The sequence below is a fragment of the Thermobia domestica genome, chromosome 1 (genome assembly GCF_964235325.1).
Source record: "Thermobia domestica chromosome 1, izTheDome1.hap1.1, whole genome shotgun sequence".
Lineage (NCBI taxonomy): Eukaryota > Metazoa > Arthropoda > Insecta > Zygentoma > Lepismatidae > Thermobia > Thermobia domestica.
Window position 1 is genome coordinate 158,366,027 of NC_137454.1, and position 19,610 is coordinate 158,385,636.

General features: G+C 35.3%; 1 protein-coding gene across 1 annotated transcript in view; it reads left to right on the forward strand.

Moving 5' to 3' along the window:
• The window catches only part of LOC145669002 (sodium channel protein Nach-like), a 192,482-nt gene that overhangs the window by 119,502 nt on the left and 53,370 nt on the right, over nucleotides 1–19,610 (forward strand). The window contains exons 11-12 of the mRNA XM_081737368.1: nucleotides 3,353–3,493; nucleotides 8,066–8,245. Coding sequence (XP_081593494.1) covers nucleotides 3,353–3,493; nucleotides 8,066–8,245 — 321 coding nt within the window. The remainder of the gene's footprint in view (nucleotides 1–3,352; nucleotides 3,494–8,065; nucleotides 8,246–19,610) is intronic.

The window sequence follows — 19,610 nt, forward strand, 5'->3', positions numbered from 1 at the left end:
ATGTAAATCGGTAATTAGGTCAATAGGCGAAACGGAAATAGACCAAACGGAAAAACATCATTATAACTTGCTAAGTAAGAAAATTCTTGGACCTAGGTCTGAGCCTAAATCATCTGCTAAAGATAATGTTAGAAAAGGATCGTGGCAAAATGTGCCCTCCACAGCATGACAGAAAAACAAAGAATTCTTGCACCAAGTACCACTAACTGATAATCTTAAAACGTGGCAAACATATGTATTCCAGTTACTATTGGTTCCAGTTAGTGGAACGTGTTACTTTTCTCTTTCTTTGAAATCTTTCAATTTTAAGGCCCATGCTTATGCAGGATAGGCTAATGAGACGGTGATGATGAGAAATGAATGAAATGGGGGAATGAAGAAAGTGGGAGGAAACGGGAAAATCCAGAAAACCCACGCATACGGTGTTTGTCCACCACAAAGCCTACTAGGCGCGAGCTGGAATTGAAACATGGACCCATACACCAGACGTGAACGCTCTACTGCTGATACTTTAGTCTTGTTGACGTATGAGTTAAATACGTGCATTCCTGAATGAAAAAAAGTAGCTCTGCCTTTGTTATTCATTGGAGTCTGCGGACCCCACCAGCATATTAGCGTCAGTAGATTTCACCAACATAGATAACCGCCAAACAAAGTATATTTACATCACTAACATGAAAATTCTAAATAAAATTTCATATTACCAACATCTCCTAGTCTGATGACTTCAGCTACTTGAAAAGTAAGATGATCCCCTATTTTGAAGAGGCCTTGTTGAGAATGTTTTTAACAAATTCTGAATATCAAAATTACAAATGGTTTTATTAATATAAATATCTTGAGATACATGGAAAAGTTAACATTATATATTTTCAATTTAGAACAATCATTTGCTGCCTAAGTTAAAGTAATAAAAGAAATTTAGGAAGCATTGTTTCTCAACCTGTTGTATGCATATCACTGGTGGTACGTAAGCCGCTTTTGATGGTACATAGCGCTAATTATGGTGGTATCAATAATTAATCCGCTTTGGTGGTATGCCTATGGAAAAGGTTGAGAACCCTTGGTGTAGGGTATTACATAACATAAAAACATTGACCTCTACTACCAAAACTTAATTTTTCCAGATAAAATTATTGTTATTTCACCTATTTGATAATAACATAAATAGATATTTGAGCTTCCTATTACCTATATTTTTATTTTTAAACTGGAAAATAAGTTATAAAGTATAAAGAAAAGAAATGGGAAAAACTTTCTTGATTTTCATATTTGACATGTATTCAAAATAATATACACAAAAAGTTGTAGGTATATACATTATACTGTATTTGGAAGTTGCTACTTATTGTTAGGGTGAGGAGAAATAATTTACAGTTTTATTATAGAACATTAATAAATAATAGCTCAGTATTAAAAGCAACTATCAAATATGGTCTAGACCGTATTTAGACGGTATTATGAAAAAAAAAGAGTCAATTCATGAAGCAGTAGATGTGAGTAAGTTGGGTTCAAATTTGAGCCGTTCCTTTAAAATTAGGAATACATTGCTATATATTTTCAAATATAGTATTGTCAAAGTATGAAATAAACACAACATCTGACATTGGTTTTTAACGTGAATATCAATATTTCTCACGTGAAAGGGTCAAACCATGAGGGTTGGCTGGTGTTTGCACAATGACTCTTTATTGATCATGAATCAAGGAATTGTACTAAGCCACCACTGCACATTTTATGATAAAAATGTATTATAAAGTATAAAATGATACAGTAGCATGGCATAAAACTAAATAAATAATATTAAAAAATAGTATCAATGTTACAGCTGTTTGTAATGGGGAACATAAATGGAGCATTTGAAACAAAAAAAAATCACAAAGAAATAAAATTTTGAAAAGTTTGTTATAGAATAAATTTAATCAAATATGAAAACTTCACCGAAACAGGAAAATATGCTACATATCAAAATTATTTTCATAAGTAAATTTTTAAAACTTCTGTGCAGCTGTTATTTTCTTTATCTCAGTTTTCAGTACCATAGCCAATGCTCATGTAATTGAGCAAATATCTCAATATCAATCTCAAATATCTCAAATATATTCAATATCATCAACAAAATTCCCTTCTTCCACACTCTTCTGGAAGTCGTGAAAAGACTGTGATCTTTTGAAACTAATTTGAACACATCTTTCAAATACTTTTTTTTCCTTCGATAACTCCATTCTATTTGGCCATAAATGACGCAATTGTTCTGTGCATTCTTCAATGATGTCCTTCGCCATATCCCATTCGTCGTGATATCTACCTTTTCTGGATCTTTCTTGATCTATGATATGCTTTATGAGCTACATAGTTGGTTGTCTTTCCTCAAATGAATTTAGTAGGTTGAAAACCAATTCTTTTCTGTCTATTTACAGCAATCTTACGAATACTGATGACAGTTTCCAAAATATTTACTGAACACATGTCATCAATGTTTAACCTGTTGACAGTAAACTTTCTTTCTCTTGCAACGTGTCATTACATTCATGTACTCGGTATCTCTATACAGTTGTTGTTAAATTTTAAGAGCACATTATACATCACCAAATTCAGTCTCATTTGGTAATAATAAAAAACTATGACCTGAGAGCAGGAATCGCAATGTGATTGATTCCAAACATTCATGATTCTGTAGTATATGGATAGCATAATTACGAACTTGATGTTACGATTGTGCCCTCTTCCATACCCCCTTTCTCACACACACACACATGCACAAATCAGACTATACAGCTGGTTGAATGTTCCTTTTTATGTACAATATTTCATGGGGCAGGACTTTACTGCCGAAGAACACCTCACTTGCACAACCGTGAGCATGTGGGTTAACTTGTTATTGCTTAAAGCACAATGTTCAGTATCTTGAAAGTGGATTGAAAGTTTGGTCGTTAGATAGTATAGTAATACACAATGTTACTTAAATCATTTTTCTTAATATAGAGTGTAATTTCCCTTATCCAGACATGTCAATAACTTTATTTTCTTTTTTATTTTTGTTGGTTAACTCATTTTTCCGTAACACCGTCCATTTTACATAAAAAGGCCAACATTAAAAGTGCTAACAATTTTGCTAACGAAATCGTATATTAGTTTATTAGTTTATTATTAGTATATTATTTTATCGTAGTCAAAACGTTTTCGTATAGTTATAATATATATAATACTATACAATGCTACATACAGTATGTATAATATACATTTTATTCCTTAATTTTGACGGAATAGTATTGAACACACTTCTTAGGTTTTACAAAGAATATGAAAACCTTAAGATACTATATATGTGATAATGTCTATTACTTATTAGGTTGAAATTGTGGTCTTTAAGTCCAAACAGTCGTTTAAAATTGATGCTGTTGTCGTTTCGTGACTCCATGGTTGAATACATGGCGGTATCATCAATTCACGGAATCAGGGAAATCAAAGAATCTCCAAATTGGATTGTCAGGTAAAGTTCTATAAATTATATAATTCAATCGAACTATAAATTATATTACATAAATTTCCTACGACTCCAGGTCAAAATCACTAGCGTTATGTCAATATATATAACTATATTAACTTTATGCTGGTTAAATTCTACTTCTAACTGTAAGACACGAAAATGGAAATTAGTGCTGTGAAAGCTATTCGAATAATTTTACTCTCATTATTCGAATGATTTTTCTCTCATTATTCCAAAATTCATTATTCAATCAATTTTCCTCTCATTATTTGAGTATTCATTATTGAAGAAATTATTTGTTTATTCCATTAATTATTCGAAAAGTTATTAGTGACTAGAATAACAATTCTACGATTTATTAGTTGTTCGAGGAATTATTCGTATATCTATTGTTTATCGGATAATTATACCAGATTTATACTTTAATATAATACTGTATTTCAATTTATTCGATGAAAATGTTCAAGCAATTCGCTATTATTAGCTACTATTCGTATTAGAAAGGTGAATCATAATTTTGTAATTTTTCCACGATACAAAAAGCAGGCGCGTGTATACGCCGTGATCGACCTTAATTAGAAGATCAAACTGGCACAAGAAGATGTGTGATAAGCAGATTATTTAACACGGAGGCCGCCACTTCCGTCAGTATTTACTGGTAGTTGAAATGACGATATCGCCTCATATCATAACTGTTACTCTGTAAGTTCGACAGCAACGCAAAACATTTTTCATGGAAAGGGGAAAGTGCAGTGAAGCATAGCACAGCAAACCGTTGGTTCCAGAAATTTCGCGAAGGTTGTAAAAATGTAGGTCAGCCTCGGTCTAGCCACCCCACAGTAACAGATTCTGAGGTCATACGACGTACCATTGAGAAGAATCCATCAACCAGCACAAGACAATTGTTAAACCAACTTAGTATGCCCTAGTGTATTGTAGTGTACCACCTTCACGAACTCGGGAAAAACATTAGAAGCTACTGCATTGTGCCACATAAGTTGACTCTAGCTAAGGCCCGGAGGACAGTAGATGTGTACCGACAACTGCTGCAAAATCCATAGATGTGTGTTTTCTGAAAGGGGGTGTAACAGATAATGAAAAGAGGATGTTTTCCGAAATCCGAATATGCAAAAACAGTGGTTGAGCAACGGCCAATTTCCAGAACCTGTCGTCAAACAGGGCCGTTTCAAGCATAAAGTTATGCTTTATGTGTGGTGGGGTGGAACTATAAAGGGATAGTTCACTTCGAGTTCGTTCCTAACGCTCGTATCACTCATGACGAACTCTGTTCCGAGTAGTTGGAGCGGATGTATACTGCACTACGCCAAAAATATCCTACATTGATAAATGGAAAGTGCACTCTACTGCAACAGGACTAAAAACCACAGTCAACTCGAAAAATACATCAAAATTCAGGACCTTCATGACAAACTCACTCCAGCACACCCACCAAAAAAGTTCCGACTTTGTCCATTCAGATTACTACCTGTTTCAGTCGATGACGCACTTCCTGAAATCACGATGCTTCACCAACCAGCAGGAGATAGAAACAGCAGTGACTGAATTCTTTGTCTCTAAGGACAAGACGTGGTATCGACGTGGAATCGAGAAACTGAAAGATGGTGGCTGCAGACAGTTCAACACGAGGGGCTATACTTTGAATATTAATCTGCTTTCATTGCACTATAATAAATACAGTTATGTTGTACACCAAAATATTGCAAGACTTATGACTTATCCTTGTATTATTTTATTAACAATTTTGTCCAAAATTGGAATAACGAATAATCGATTAATACTTTTCGAATTCTAATTTGAAATTATTCAAGCTTTTAACAGGGCCCATGAGAATTTCCCTAAGCAAGAGAAACCAAATAACATTCAGTATACTTGCATTGCTCTACTGATGTTTAGACTACATGTTTCATCATATATGCCTTATCTGTTATTTCATCAATAATGTATTTTTCCATTATTTATCAAACTTTCCTTTATTTCTCGTTGAAGAAAATATCAATAGTGTCAATTAATGATGTATAATGCAGTTGCTTATTTACCTTACGTCACAACAGATCCAAAGCGTGCTACATAATTCCTATACTATCTACAATTGAACACGTAAAATGAAAAATGCTGTACATTTGAAACAACCTCCAGCCTGTCTACCATTCTATACCTTCTATTTAACATAAGTTACCATGTGTTCTGAGGACTAACTGAAAACTTGGATTTTGCGACCTGCACATCATAGAATCGTAGTAATGTTTTCAGTTATGCAGACACTGCGGTTTATGACCTTCTTTGAGCGTTCGCCACACATAAATATGTTCTGTGGTATCAAATGAGGATGACATATTCAATCATGTGACGTGTCTCCAGTCATCAGTGGTCCGTGCTGCATGGTCGCAGCACCATTGGCGTTGTGCTAAATAGTGATGGCCCCTTATCAGTAATTTTGTCCATGCAATCCGACCCAATATGTCTATGTTACATAAATCGTGGGAAATTGTGATTGTGTTGACACAATCCGCTATAATACTCAGTGGTGGCTATCACTTAGACTTCCTTCCAATCACTCCTCTTTGCCGATGTGGCTTTGCCGTAAGTTTTGTAGGCCTTTATGATTTTGAAGACTATATCTCGCGACACATCTAACACACGTAGCAATTTCGTCAAACTCGTACTAAATAACCGAGAACCATTTGAAATCAGAGACATAGTCCATTTTGCACTATTATTGTTTGCTCATTTCATTGCACACTGCTTTCTACTGTTCCTCACGTAGTACGGAATTTCTTCTAACACACCACCACCAACAATCCAACACCTTAGTCGTAGCTAATCGTTTTCAACACAAACATCTGGCGTGTTTCCAAATTCTGTTTCGGGAATAAAAATATCTATTGACAAGCGGTTCTCTTTGTTCCTGTTACGATGTCTGTAGCGTTTTGCATTTCCAGAATGAAAAGAACTACTGCCAAACGGTTGTCCTTGTTCCTATCATGATGTTTGTAATGGCTTGTAATGTTCGAGAATGAATATCAGAACAAAGCTACTTACCTATTAATATAGATTACCGATTCTCCTTGTTTCTGTCGTGCTAGTTCTGTATGTCGTTTTCTACCTGCGAAACTCTACTAAAACGTAACAAACTCGAGCCATATCCGAAGCAAGTTGGTCACAAGTGATGAAAAGTAGATAACCTACGACAATAATATGCAAAAACGAAGTGGTTAAAGTGAGTAGAAGCTCCACAGTCTGTGGCAAAGCCCACACTGACGCCCAGGAGAGTTATGCTGTGAGTTTGGTGGGATTAGAAGGGTCTCGTTCTTCTCGAGATCCTGCTACCGGGCAGAAAGATAGACTCAGACTAATAATGTCGACAATTAGGCGAATGCTCCTAGTAATTCAAGAGAAACGAGCGGTGCTGGTCACCAGGAATAGTGTCGTATACCGCGCTGACAACACCAGACGGCATACATCTTTAACGACCAGTAGAAATTTAGAGAATCTAACTGTGAAATGTTAATGTATCTACCGTATAGCCCAGATCTGACGTCGTTTTGTCTAGGTCTGTGGCGAACTCATTGAATGGTGTTAATTTAGTTTCAAAAGAAGCCTCCGAAAACTAAAGAAGTTCTATAGCAACGGGTTTTTGTAAGAATTAGGGTTCTTTTACTTTGACACTTACAAGTGGCCATAAAATATGCTGGCTGAATGCCTTGTTAATATTACTTGAAAGCCTATGTTAAGCATCTTACAGATATATATACAATACGTCATAGGAAACATATTTGTGCATTCGTATGATTTCATACGTGAGGGGATAGGAAGCCAATATAATATTTTCGCAAAACCTACTTCAGCGTAACTTTAAATTTGGTCGCAGAGGAGCCCAAAAAATTCGAAATATTAATGAAACATGAGAGTTTAGTTAAGGCAATGTGAGGGAACATACAATGGAAAGTTGGTTCTGAAACTTTTGTCGTGGTGACTTACGTTTGGAGGATAAGAATGATCACTAACGTTGTTCAGATGTTGAAGACTGCGAATTGAACCTAATTTCCAGAAGCAGATCTACGGAAAACAACAAGGAGAGGTTGCAGAGAAATTAAGCATTGATCATTCGACTGTGACGTGGCATTTGGAGAAACTAGAAAAGGTAAAAAGGCGGACAAATTTACTGAAAACCAAAAAAATCAGCTCTACACTATTTTCAATCATACTAGAGAAAGGAAAGAGAAAGAAACTAAGTGTACATCCATGAAAAACAAAACGATTACCATTTTTTCTTCTGTTCCTTGAGTATAAGATGAACTTTAAAATACAAAGTAGCATTTTCGTGTCATATCTAGTCTATAGAACAATGCTTGATTAAAAAATAAATATAATATTTTTCGAGAACAGAAATGAGACGAAAAGTATCAAAAAAAGTTATTGTCTTGTCTCGATTCTTTTTTTAATATGTTTATGTTTGTGTTGGAGTATTAAGGATGTACCCAGGGCTTTTGGAATTTGACTTAAAGTTAAGAATCCTAAAGCTTCTTGTTTGTTATCAATCCGCTTTTCTAATAGGCTGTGCTGGTGTGCTGTGTTTATTGTATTTGCAACGTATGGATTCTTAGGAGGTAAAGATCTTGGACTCAAATACTACTACAGCTCAATTGTTTATGAAATTGAAATGGTTGACGATGATTGGGATATGTCTGCTCCTGCTTTCGGCTTTTGCTTTCCAGGGGAGAAAACGACCAACAGGTAAGATTACACTATACATTTATCCAGACTTTTTCAACTACAAAAATGGGCCACATTACTGGAAGTTTTTAATTTAATATTACGCAACGACTTTTAATTAGACTACAAGGTGTTTTTTTTTTTTAAAAAAAATAGGTAAACCCAATTTCAACAAAGTAAATTCTCACGGCCAGTGGGTTTGCATATCCAATTTTCTTACAATAAAAATATTTACGATAATTCGAACACCAATCATTTAACGAATTCTACCTTTTTTTACTAGTTATTATGGCGTAAGATACAATGTGACTTGTGCAAAAAATACGTATATGTGATGAAAGAGCCGTAACTTCTAATTATTTGCTGCAATCCCAATCATATTTGACTCTAAAGAAAAGCTAGTATGGAACACAAAAAGCATTTTTTTTTTTCACAAATGTCTAAAGGAGAATTGAGTTGTCGCGAGAAATTGTCGAGCAGTTTGTCTGGATAGTCTGTTAATCGTATGTTTATATGTTCAAACTCTGTAGAACGTTTAAATTTGTCATGTATTCCATACTTAACTCAGAGAAAAACATCTCTCAAATATTTCTTAGGAAACTCCCTTCTTTTCAAATTCGATCAGAAAGAATACGTATTATACTAATTGTAAATAAAAGTCCTTCAACCGAAAACAAAATATTGACATTTAGACTTGCATGTTGCCCACACCGAAGGCTACCGCTGAATCATACCAGGACGCCGGGCAGCATACCATGTGAGCACATTAAGATGTTGCTCCTCAGGAAAAGCTGCCCACGATGTGTGTACACCGATCACCAATTTCTTATGGTAGCTTCATTCACTCCTGCAGCTTGGGGAGAAATTGCTTTAAAAAGAAAATATATATACATTTTTTTCGTCAGAAGAGTAATACATATTGATTATACAATTTATCACAATAATACTGCATTGCTCATGACCTGGGAAGGTCATTTTTTTATAGTAGCAGTCTAAGTGTTAAGTATATTCACTATTCTATTATTACACTATAATTCGTAAAAAAAAATCATTCAGTAAGTTTTTAAAGATAATGTTTCATTCTTTTTGTTATGCATTTTGAAATGGCAAAATCATAACTTCTTTGTAAATGAGTGAGCAAATTATAATAGAAATTACGTGAATATTACAATAAATATTATCGATTTCCGGTGGGGCTATAAGACTTGCGTATTGTTTCGAATTGAGGTTTAAAGTAAGTTCCCTCTTATATCTTGTTGTTAGAAAGGAACTTTAAATTCCAATTAATTAATTAATCAATTAACATAACACAGTGACGAACATGACACAATACGAAGTGTAAAATAATAGTAATATTGAGTATATGTAGTTACTATTTGGTGATATTTTTACTATTTAATGTTCTATACACCTAATTTCTGTCGCTGCAGTGGTGGTTGTCGTCTATAACTAGTTTCATAGATGAATGCAGGGGTATGCGTCCTATGATCTCTAAGACTGATGTTGCGTGTATGTCAAGTAGCGCTTGTGATCTGATCCCGTTCAATCAATTTCTTCTCTTTTCTTGTTGCAGCCCAGATCCCAGCGATCAAAGACAGTTTGTTTCATTGTTACTCAGTTCTATGGCGTAGCCAGAAGTATGTCAAGAGGCATATAATAGCTGCCTATCAAAGAATCGTGTATACGTAAACACATGGTTATAAAAATCATTCAAAAATATTTCTAAAAATGTGTAGCTTACAAGATTAATATAGGATTGGACCATGTTTCGCTTTCTGAACATCTCTACATGGAATGAAGTCATACAGGTTCTACATGGTAGCGAGTGAGATATTATATCATTCTGCACTCAGTTCCGTTCCAGACGATGAAGTTGGACATCTGCGCCGGAATCTTGTTTCCAATATAGACCACAAATGTTGTATTGTGAGTATGTTCAGCTTCGGTGATTGGGCGGAACAGGGAAAGAATTCAGATTCATCCAGATGTTCCTCAAACAACACCGCGACAGATCAAACAACATTGCCATCCTAGAATAAGCCGTCATTGTACAAACAAACATCTTGACAATAGGATGCATGTGATCCGTCCGTGGTTTGAAAATAAGATAAACGATGACTCATTCGAACAATATGACACATCTCCAGCTATCACTATTCGCAGCACTATTGGCATCATGCTAGAGAGTTATGGTCTTTTATGAACGGTTTTACCAGTGCAACTCGACCTCGTATGTCCAATTCATGTGACTCGCGGCGGCTATAATTATCGACACAGGCTGTGGCATTTGTGCTTGAGTTCTTCTGTCACTTGCACCGCATGAATAGTTCTGTGACAATTCGCTTTTTCATTCGGCGAGATTTATCACTGAGGGTTTCTTGGATATTGCCCATCGCAACACAGTTAAGACACTTGCCATTTTTACTCGCTTCACATAATTGAGCGCTAATAATATGTCCTCTTTGGAAATCAGAGGGATCGACCTTTCTACACTATCACCGTCTGCTCAGTCCATATCCACACTGCATCTAATATATCTAACACATCTTCACTAGCAGTTCGGCGCTACTGTCGCCGGATCATCGTTGCCAACCCAGATATCTGACGTGTTTCCAACTCCAAGTGTTTCCATTAAATTGATAAGTATCTGTATATATTATGCATTATGTAGCATTCCTAGCACCACATATATCGGCCTGTGAAGGTTACAAATATGACGTTGGAAGCTGATGTACTGGCCATATGTCAGCAGCTGAGGTGTAAGTCGTATGGCAGGCCAGAGTCACATTCTTTTCAATTTTCTTTAGTTAGATGGTATTGAAGTACTGAATTAATTAGATAGGAAAAGTTACTAAACTTCTTTTCGCTACAGCCAGTGAAGAGTTATAGCCAACCAGATTGCGTTTGTTCAATTGGTGATGCGTGGTCGGCTCATCGGCTTCCTTGAGCGATTATTTATGGTTTTCTGGACCGGTGTTTGATGTCTTAATCCGGTTATCTGGCCAGTTGCTTCGTGATGCTGGGCCAACACTGAAATGTTATAGTGCTTCCATTGGGAGCAGAAAGAGATAGATCACACACATCAAAGTCACACGCGTTACAAATCGGATAAGCAGAGGCCAGTGTGTCATTTGGGGAGGGCTGGGAGGCACGTGCTGTCGTGAGTTCAGAAACACGTGCTCTTTAATAAATTGTATCGTAATATACTGTTACATGACAAATTTGCTTGAAGTTGTCATGTCGTTGAACGCAGGACTCCTAGTATAAAAGACTTAGTATTTAGTCTCCATACATACTCGGCAGAAAGTCTATTTATAGATGGATTAGGAACCTGACAGAAATCAAAACTCTATTCACGCCACATAAGATTTCCGCTTTTCTGAATTCTTGTCATGAAGAAAGAAAAATAGTACACTCGTAAAAGTAACGGAATTCTACTCAAAAAGAGTTAGTCTTTTGGAAAATTGACCAAATTAAAGTGTCTGAGTTCAAGGCTCTAGCGCAGGTTAAATTCTCGCAAACTGTGTGATTTCCGCTCGTCTCGAACCAATAGCGTACAATTAAGTTTGCCCCAAGTTCTGAAGGAACATATCAAAGGCGAAAGTGCAAAATCTCCTATCTCACGTTTTATGGAATTTTACATTTTGGTTGCATTCAATTCCTCACATCTGAATCTACGTGGGTGCACAAGCTCGTAAACGATAACATAATAAAAAAACGTGAAAAACTAACTTTTAAAACCTCGTATCGCATATAAGATAATGTAAAAAGCTGAACGGTTTTATTGCTCTCCTGAAAAGATTGGTTTTGATGAGTTACGAGGTTTTACGCTTTCGCCGTCGAAATGTAAAATCGTGGAGAGTCTCTCTACAGATGAAAATCTAGCAAACTACTCTCCAATTTTCCGGATCAAAAAGGAACATCTGAATAACAACAATCAAGGTTTTGAGTTTAAAATTGATGCAATAAGAGTAAATAACACAATTACAGTATATATATCAATGGAAACTTTACGACAAAATCAGGAAAGAACTCGGTAATTAATTAACTAATTACGAAGAACCTAGGCCAGAACTACGAACTCTGGACTAAATCATTCGAATTTGTGATATGTGTACTACATTTTGACTAAATTTCGTGCATCTCGGGTTAATGGTTTGGCCAGGACAGACTGATATGTATCACTCTGTTTTAAATGTTTCGATGTCACTGTCTCTTACATAATGTTGCATCAAGGTCTTTCCATGAGACGTAATCTGTCATAATAGTTGCGCATCTCCACCCATCTTTAACTATTGGCTCTCAGCCAGGTGATAAATCTTCCTCTAAGGAGTTTCCCTTTGCGGTCAGAACTCCGACGAGCATTCGGAAATTCGACAGTAAAAAATGCCTCTTCTGCCCCTGAAATCAGTTGTGTCTTTATAAATAAGACGCTCTTGGCTTCTCCCATTTTGGCCAACAGATACAAATCAACCATGTAAATCTTAGTTAGTTTATGATTTTGCAGCTATGTGCATCTTTGGAATTTTGAGGTAGAATTATTTTCATGTTATCGGATTGGAACTTAGTTTAGTTTCTTGCACTTTCTGACTTTGAATCTATTGCTGTTGAAATTAATACAATTCTTTATCTTTTTTCACGAGATGATAGTTTGTGCCTACCATCATGATAGCTACACCGAGCTTCCGTACATGCTCAGTTTATGAGGGCTTAACTATAAATGGTATAAAAAAAAGCATGGGGCTATATGCAATAAAAGCGGGTCTAGGAAAATTCGGTGTAGGAAATTTCAGTGTACGGAAAACTCGGTGTGGGGAAATTTAGGTGTAAGGTAGATTCGGTGTAATACATATTGAATATTACAACTTACGATAATTTACGACACTTCATGTTGTTGAAACGAAAACCATAAAATATAACGAATAAAATGTTATTACCTATTTCAAGAAAAGCTTTTTTTTTTTCTTTTCTTGCCTTAAGTCCAATACCTCTTGCATATCTCTTCCGGGGTATTACTATAAATTACTTTTCATCACACAATGAAGCTGACACTTTTTGTCAGAAATAAAACAATTACAACTATAAGTTCAAAGAATAGTTATAGGAACAACTAAAATCACCTTTCCGATAGTACATCATAGAACATATACAAGGTGATTCTTTTAAAACTCACGGATTTCATTTGGGTCTAGAATTTCTAACTGAAGTCCGATTTTCATGCGGTTTGTGGCAAATGATCAAGGAACGTTGGGAGATTTATGGAACTATGTTTACTGGTTTAAATTCATTTGGGGTAATATCGCCCACGCCTCTAGAAAAACAGCAAATATTCGCCACTGTACCGAATTGGAATTAGATGAGGTGCGGTGTGGAGATTTGAGTTTCTTCGTTAGATGGCAACCTCCCGACGGTCAATAAGAAACAGGAAACGGACGTTGTATTGAGAATTATGCTGTGCTACTGTATCAATATGATCAGGACACAGTTACAATAATGTACTCTTTGGAGCAACATTTTAACGTTATTAACGTTTTAACGTTATTTTGATTTTATCGTTAAAAAGTTTTTGGAGAACGGGATCTGTTGTTGCTATGCAAAGGGCATTTACACGCAACTTTGCCTCACGTTTTGCTCCAGACAGGAACATAATATGGTCGTTAGTGAATAAATTGCAGGAAACAGGATCGCTTCTGAGTAAGAAAGGGAAACATCGGACCCCGCTGGCGGATGTTGTGGAAGATGTCAGTTACCGACTCTAAGTCACCCAAGTAGATAATATATAGTAAAAGTACGTTCTACACAAAGTTTGAACTTAAAACTAATATGCTCATTTATCCTCAAAGTTGAGTTTCTAATAAATCCTACGGTCTACTACAATTTGAACTTAAAACTAATACGCTCATTTATCCTCAAAGTTGAGTTTTTAATAAATCCTATGGTCTACTACAACGAACCTTTCTTTACACCTAACATTCCACACACCGAATTTTCCGTACACCGAATTTTCTGTACACCGAATTTTCATACACCGAGTTTTCTTACACTGGATTTTCCTACCGAATTTTCCTGCTCCCAATTAAAACGACACTACAAAAAACACCAACGAATGTGTGTTAGGTGGCAACTAACGGCAAAAAATATATCTAACTCGCGTAAAGATAGCGCGGGGGTACGTCCGTAGGAGCAGGCGCGTCAGCGACGGTTGGCATGCATGTAAAGAAAGATGTCACAAAAATAAAATTATATACTTTCTCTGTACATTTTAAAATTGCATGGTCGCTTATTACAAGAAATTGTTATGCATCATGCCTTAGTACACTGCCTTCACATACCTATATTTCACCATGGCTCCCGTGTGCAATATTGCGTGTTTAGAAACATACACTTTGGATTACTTATATTTTCATCTTATGCATATCACAGGTAAGATCCACATATTTTGATTATTTATATAGCCTATTCCTGTTTTTAAATCACAGTATATTTCTTTTGTAAATTTGACAATTCTATGGTCCCCGATTATAGACCTGCACCAAAAGTCTTTCTACAGTGTATAACTAAGTACAAATAGCTATATAAGTAACGATTCAAGAAGAAATAAAAGTTGTATACGCAGCTACTTCATTGGACAGTTTAGTCAACTCTGTTCATGTAGTAGTAATTAGAAGTGTTTAAACGCTTATAATAACTTTGAACTAACTAACTCTATGGCCTTGAAACCCGGAGGTTCAATGCGGAACTCACAAAACTCTCCATTGACTTCTGTCCTCAACCAACTGGAACCAGTTTCTACTTTATATTCCTATTTCTTCAAAATCCATCTTAAAATTGCCCTCCCATCTGCACCTAGGTATACCTAATGGGCTTTTCGCTATTGGGTTTCCAGTTAAAATTTAAAAGCATATTTACTTTCTTTCATTCTGTCTACATGACCTACTTACATGAGCTTCCTGCACTTAATGACCCTAACAATGCTAGGTAAGTGGTATGAATAATGTAGGGATGGTCAAAATTTTCCGGAATCCGGATTCCGGAAATTTTGTTTTCCGGAATCGAAAAATTTACTTTCCGGAATTCGGAGAAATTCCGGAAATTGGAAAAACTCCGGAATTCAGAAAAAATCCGGAATTCAGAAAAATTCCGACATTCGGAAAAAATCCGGAATTTAGAAAAAAATCGGAATTTTTCCGAAATCCGGAATTTTTCCTATTTTACTTTTCGGATTCCGGAAAGTAAAAATTCTGGAATTGGCCATCCCAACCTAGTAACTGTTAAAAGAGAAACACAATAATGAATATATATACTCTATTAGTTTCTTGTAGTTGGATATGTCTTTATCACTTACGTAGACAATTGCTACTGCAGTTATTTACTGCTTTATGAGGAAGGTCTTATTTTCACACACAAAAAAGTCGCCGGTATGTCTCAAACATTATCGCGTTCCCACCTGCAGCTGCTCCCAAGCACTGCAAACTACTTTTTAACCAGGCGAAAGGCAGTGAAGGAAAAGAAATCTCAACAAATATTCTAATAACATTCGCTTATTGTCAACATACCTATGTACAGTAAATACAAATTTATAATTTTTGACTTTACGAAGTATACAATGTAATTGTTCAATAATTAACATAAGCAGGCATTCATTAATTTATATTAATATAACAATTAATAAAACTAATAAGCGGGTGATTGATGACTCAGTGGTAGAGTTTTCATCTATGGTATTCTAACCCAGGACATGTGGGTTTTGGATGGCTAATTTTGTGTTCGAAAATTTTCCCGGTGGTACTCTTGGTTCCCTTTCTTGTATTTGTTCCATCATCACTCATTAACGAATTTAGTTTATCAAAACTCTATAGCCATATATTCATTCTGTCCGTCAGTGAAACAAACCGTCTCAAGAACTATCTGATTGATTACCATCAATTTTGGCCACGATGTACAGAGTCAATAGTTAAGAATTGAGTTCCCTGATGAATGTAATATTCAAACCGGAAGCGGTACAAATCAACCATTTCCGGTTTTAACGTTAATCATTATATAGTAAATATGGTAATAGATAGCGAGGAGCGGTTTCCAGTAATCGACATATATAACATTCATGTAGATAGAATGTTACCCAATTTGTGCATCTGCTGAAAATAATGAGCTTAGGTATTGAGAGAGCATTTTCCGCTTTAGAAAATGTGGGCTTGGTAAAGAATGTAGAGAATTAGCTGAGTCAGGCACGTAGCTAGAATATGGTAATTATAACGAAATACTTTGGATAGTTTAATAATTACCTGTACCTTGGGCAGAAAGTGCTCATACATGTGCACTATACTCAATAGAATGTTAATTTAATATTAACAAAAGAAGAATGTTTTTAATATCTGTAAAAGATATAGACAGTATTATGTCATTAGTTGCTATGTAGTTGTTTATGGATACCTAATCATCTTGTATGTGTGCATGACAATTTGAATGAAAATACATAAAAGTGTATCAACTAATAAACCATTTGATACCGTTCATCGACTTTATAATTTTGATAGAAAAGGTGAGAATAATAATATGTATAATTATTAAAGATATTTTTACATGCAAACTATTACTACCACTCGAGATTCATATACCATCGATCGAACCAGGTTGACGACTACCCTTGGTGAGTCGTTATAAAAATTTTGGTTTACCTCACCCGGGACTTGCTGTAAATTCATATCCCGAAGCAAAGTAAGGGTGAATTTACTTTTGTAATAAAGTTAATGAATACAAATTTCACAAGACTGAGAAGTGGTAGAATAATTATAAGAAAAATGAACGGTGAGGCAATAGAAAATGAATCCAATGAGGGTGATAACGGTGAACATAGTGTAACACCAGGAATGACATTCGAAGAACGAATCTTGCTAACCTTACAACGGCAAGAACAATGTCGAAAGGACGATTTTGAAGCCATGAAACAAAATTTGGTCGAATTGAAGCAGACGATAGAACAGAAGATAGAACAGAAGTCTGAAGAATCCAATAAACAATACGAGGAATTGAAGCAGACGATAGAACAGAAGATAGAACAGAAGTCTGAAGAATCCAATAAACAATACGAGGAATTGAAGCAGACGATAGAACAGAAGATGGAACAGAAGTCAAATGAAACGAAACAGTCAATTGTCCAGGCGATGAATCACATCTCCTCGCAGTTCGAGGAAAAGTTAAAAAGAATATCGGAGGATTGTCAGGGTAAGCACAACCACCAAATCCAAGAAATCAGTGATGTAAAAAAGGATTTAGAAGTAATAGAATCATCTGTTCAACAGCAAAAGATTCAGGTCATCAATAATTCTAACAACATACGTGCAAATACGCAATTGATAGCTACTCTACAGGAAGAAATTAGGACGCTACAGGTTAAGGACAACACATACCACAATAATATGGGTAGTGAGCGCTTGGAGTTTCCCCACTCACCAGAGATGACTTCGCCTTCACCTGTGTCTGATGAGGATATTATCTTGGAAGAAATGCATCCGAAGAGTACCGATGGGCGAAAAATGGATGGTGCAACGACACATCACGTCATGGATAGGAATTGTCATCCAATAAGTACATGGAATGATAAAAGAAAGGTAAAGTTAAGTGTTAAGATGAGTGAAATACGGGCTATGAGTAAATTCAGTGGTAAATGTAATGAAAACGCTACTTCTTTCCTGGAAAAATTTCAGAACGAATGTAATATAATGAGTATAGATAGATCACAATATATGAAATTAATCCCTCATGTATTACTACCACCATGTTCTTTATGGTTTAAAGCAGTACGTGATCACATCAATACATATGAGGAATTCAAAGCGGCATTGATCGCGAATTATGAAAATGACTTTTTGCTTGCAAATCGAGATGCCACCATTAGAAATCAACATTTCAATCCTCGTTTGCACAAATCTGTTGTAGAGTTTGTTGTAAATACATACAACGAATTAAAAGTCGTTAATCCCTTGCAATCGGAATCTAGAATAATAGCATCGATTCGAAATTTGCTCCCATTTAAGTTACAACAGATCTTGTTCTCCACACAGTGTATGAGTTTCAACCATTTATTAATGCTTGTCCAATGCTATGAAACTCAATACCATGCTATGAATCAACAAGCAGGAGTAGGTAAAAGTAAAAATAATTCAGATCATTTTGTACCTGTTCGGAATCTAAATATCCGAAATGTGAATGATACGGAACACAACCTAAGCCGAGTAAATTCTAGCAATCAAAACGAGCAAAATAGGCAAAGTTACGTAGGGAATACGCCTAACCTAATTAATCGTAGCAATCCTGATGTCAGATCACCCAACAGAAGTAGACATAAAAACAACCAGAATATAGGGCGAAATTACAGGAATACAACAAGCTACATGGATAGACGTAATTGGAGGTCAAGAGATGGCACTTCGTATCAAAATCAGAATCACGATGAAATACATGTACAACATGTTGTGGAACCTAATCATGATTGTGCAGTACAATGTACTTTTTTAGAATCATATGCAAGTATGAATGTAAGCTGATTACCGTTAATGAAATTAGGTTAAACCCATATCAGTTATAGATTCTTGTGAACTTTTATTTTTAATTTTATGAGTTAATGTTGATAATGAAAACGACTCTTATAAATACTTGAAGTGCTTAGATATAGTTTTAGATAGACTGGAAAGTTAATTTTCAAATGACTTTAATTCTCTCTTGTTAATGTGAAGAATTATAATTCGATTCATAAATGATTAAAAGCAAAGGTTATTTATATTAGATTGACTTGTGTTGAAAACTTAACTGCCAAAGCTTATGTTAAGTGTAAGATTCATTCTATTAAGTTAATTATTCAACGACTATCTTGAATGAGATTCTTCTATATTTTGATGCCTTATTGATCCAATGTTTATTTTAAAATATCACCTAATCTAATTACTGTATAATGCGCCCTGGATAATGGTAACTCATGTTTGTTTCTTACGATTTTGACTTCGCACCCTTCAAAGATTAAATAAATGGGCGACGACATTTTAATAATAAAATATAATAATAATGTAATGAATGATAATGAAATAAATATAATTAATGTAATGAAAGATAAGCATTAATGAAGTGAAAGATTTGTTATAAATGTATCTATATCTATGATATGTAATCAAGATACATGCGAGGGGCGATCAAAATGTGATGGACATATGTAATGTAAGACCATTATTGTAAACGGACCAGTGGTTCTTGAAGATAAAAGCCAAGCTGGCTTATGACTTTTATATTCAGTCCAATTGTCGGGCGACATTTTATATAACGAAATACTTTGGATAGTTTAATAATTACCTGTACCTTGGGCAGAAAGTGCTCATACATGTGCACTATACTCAAT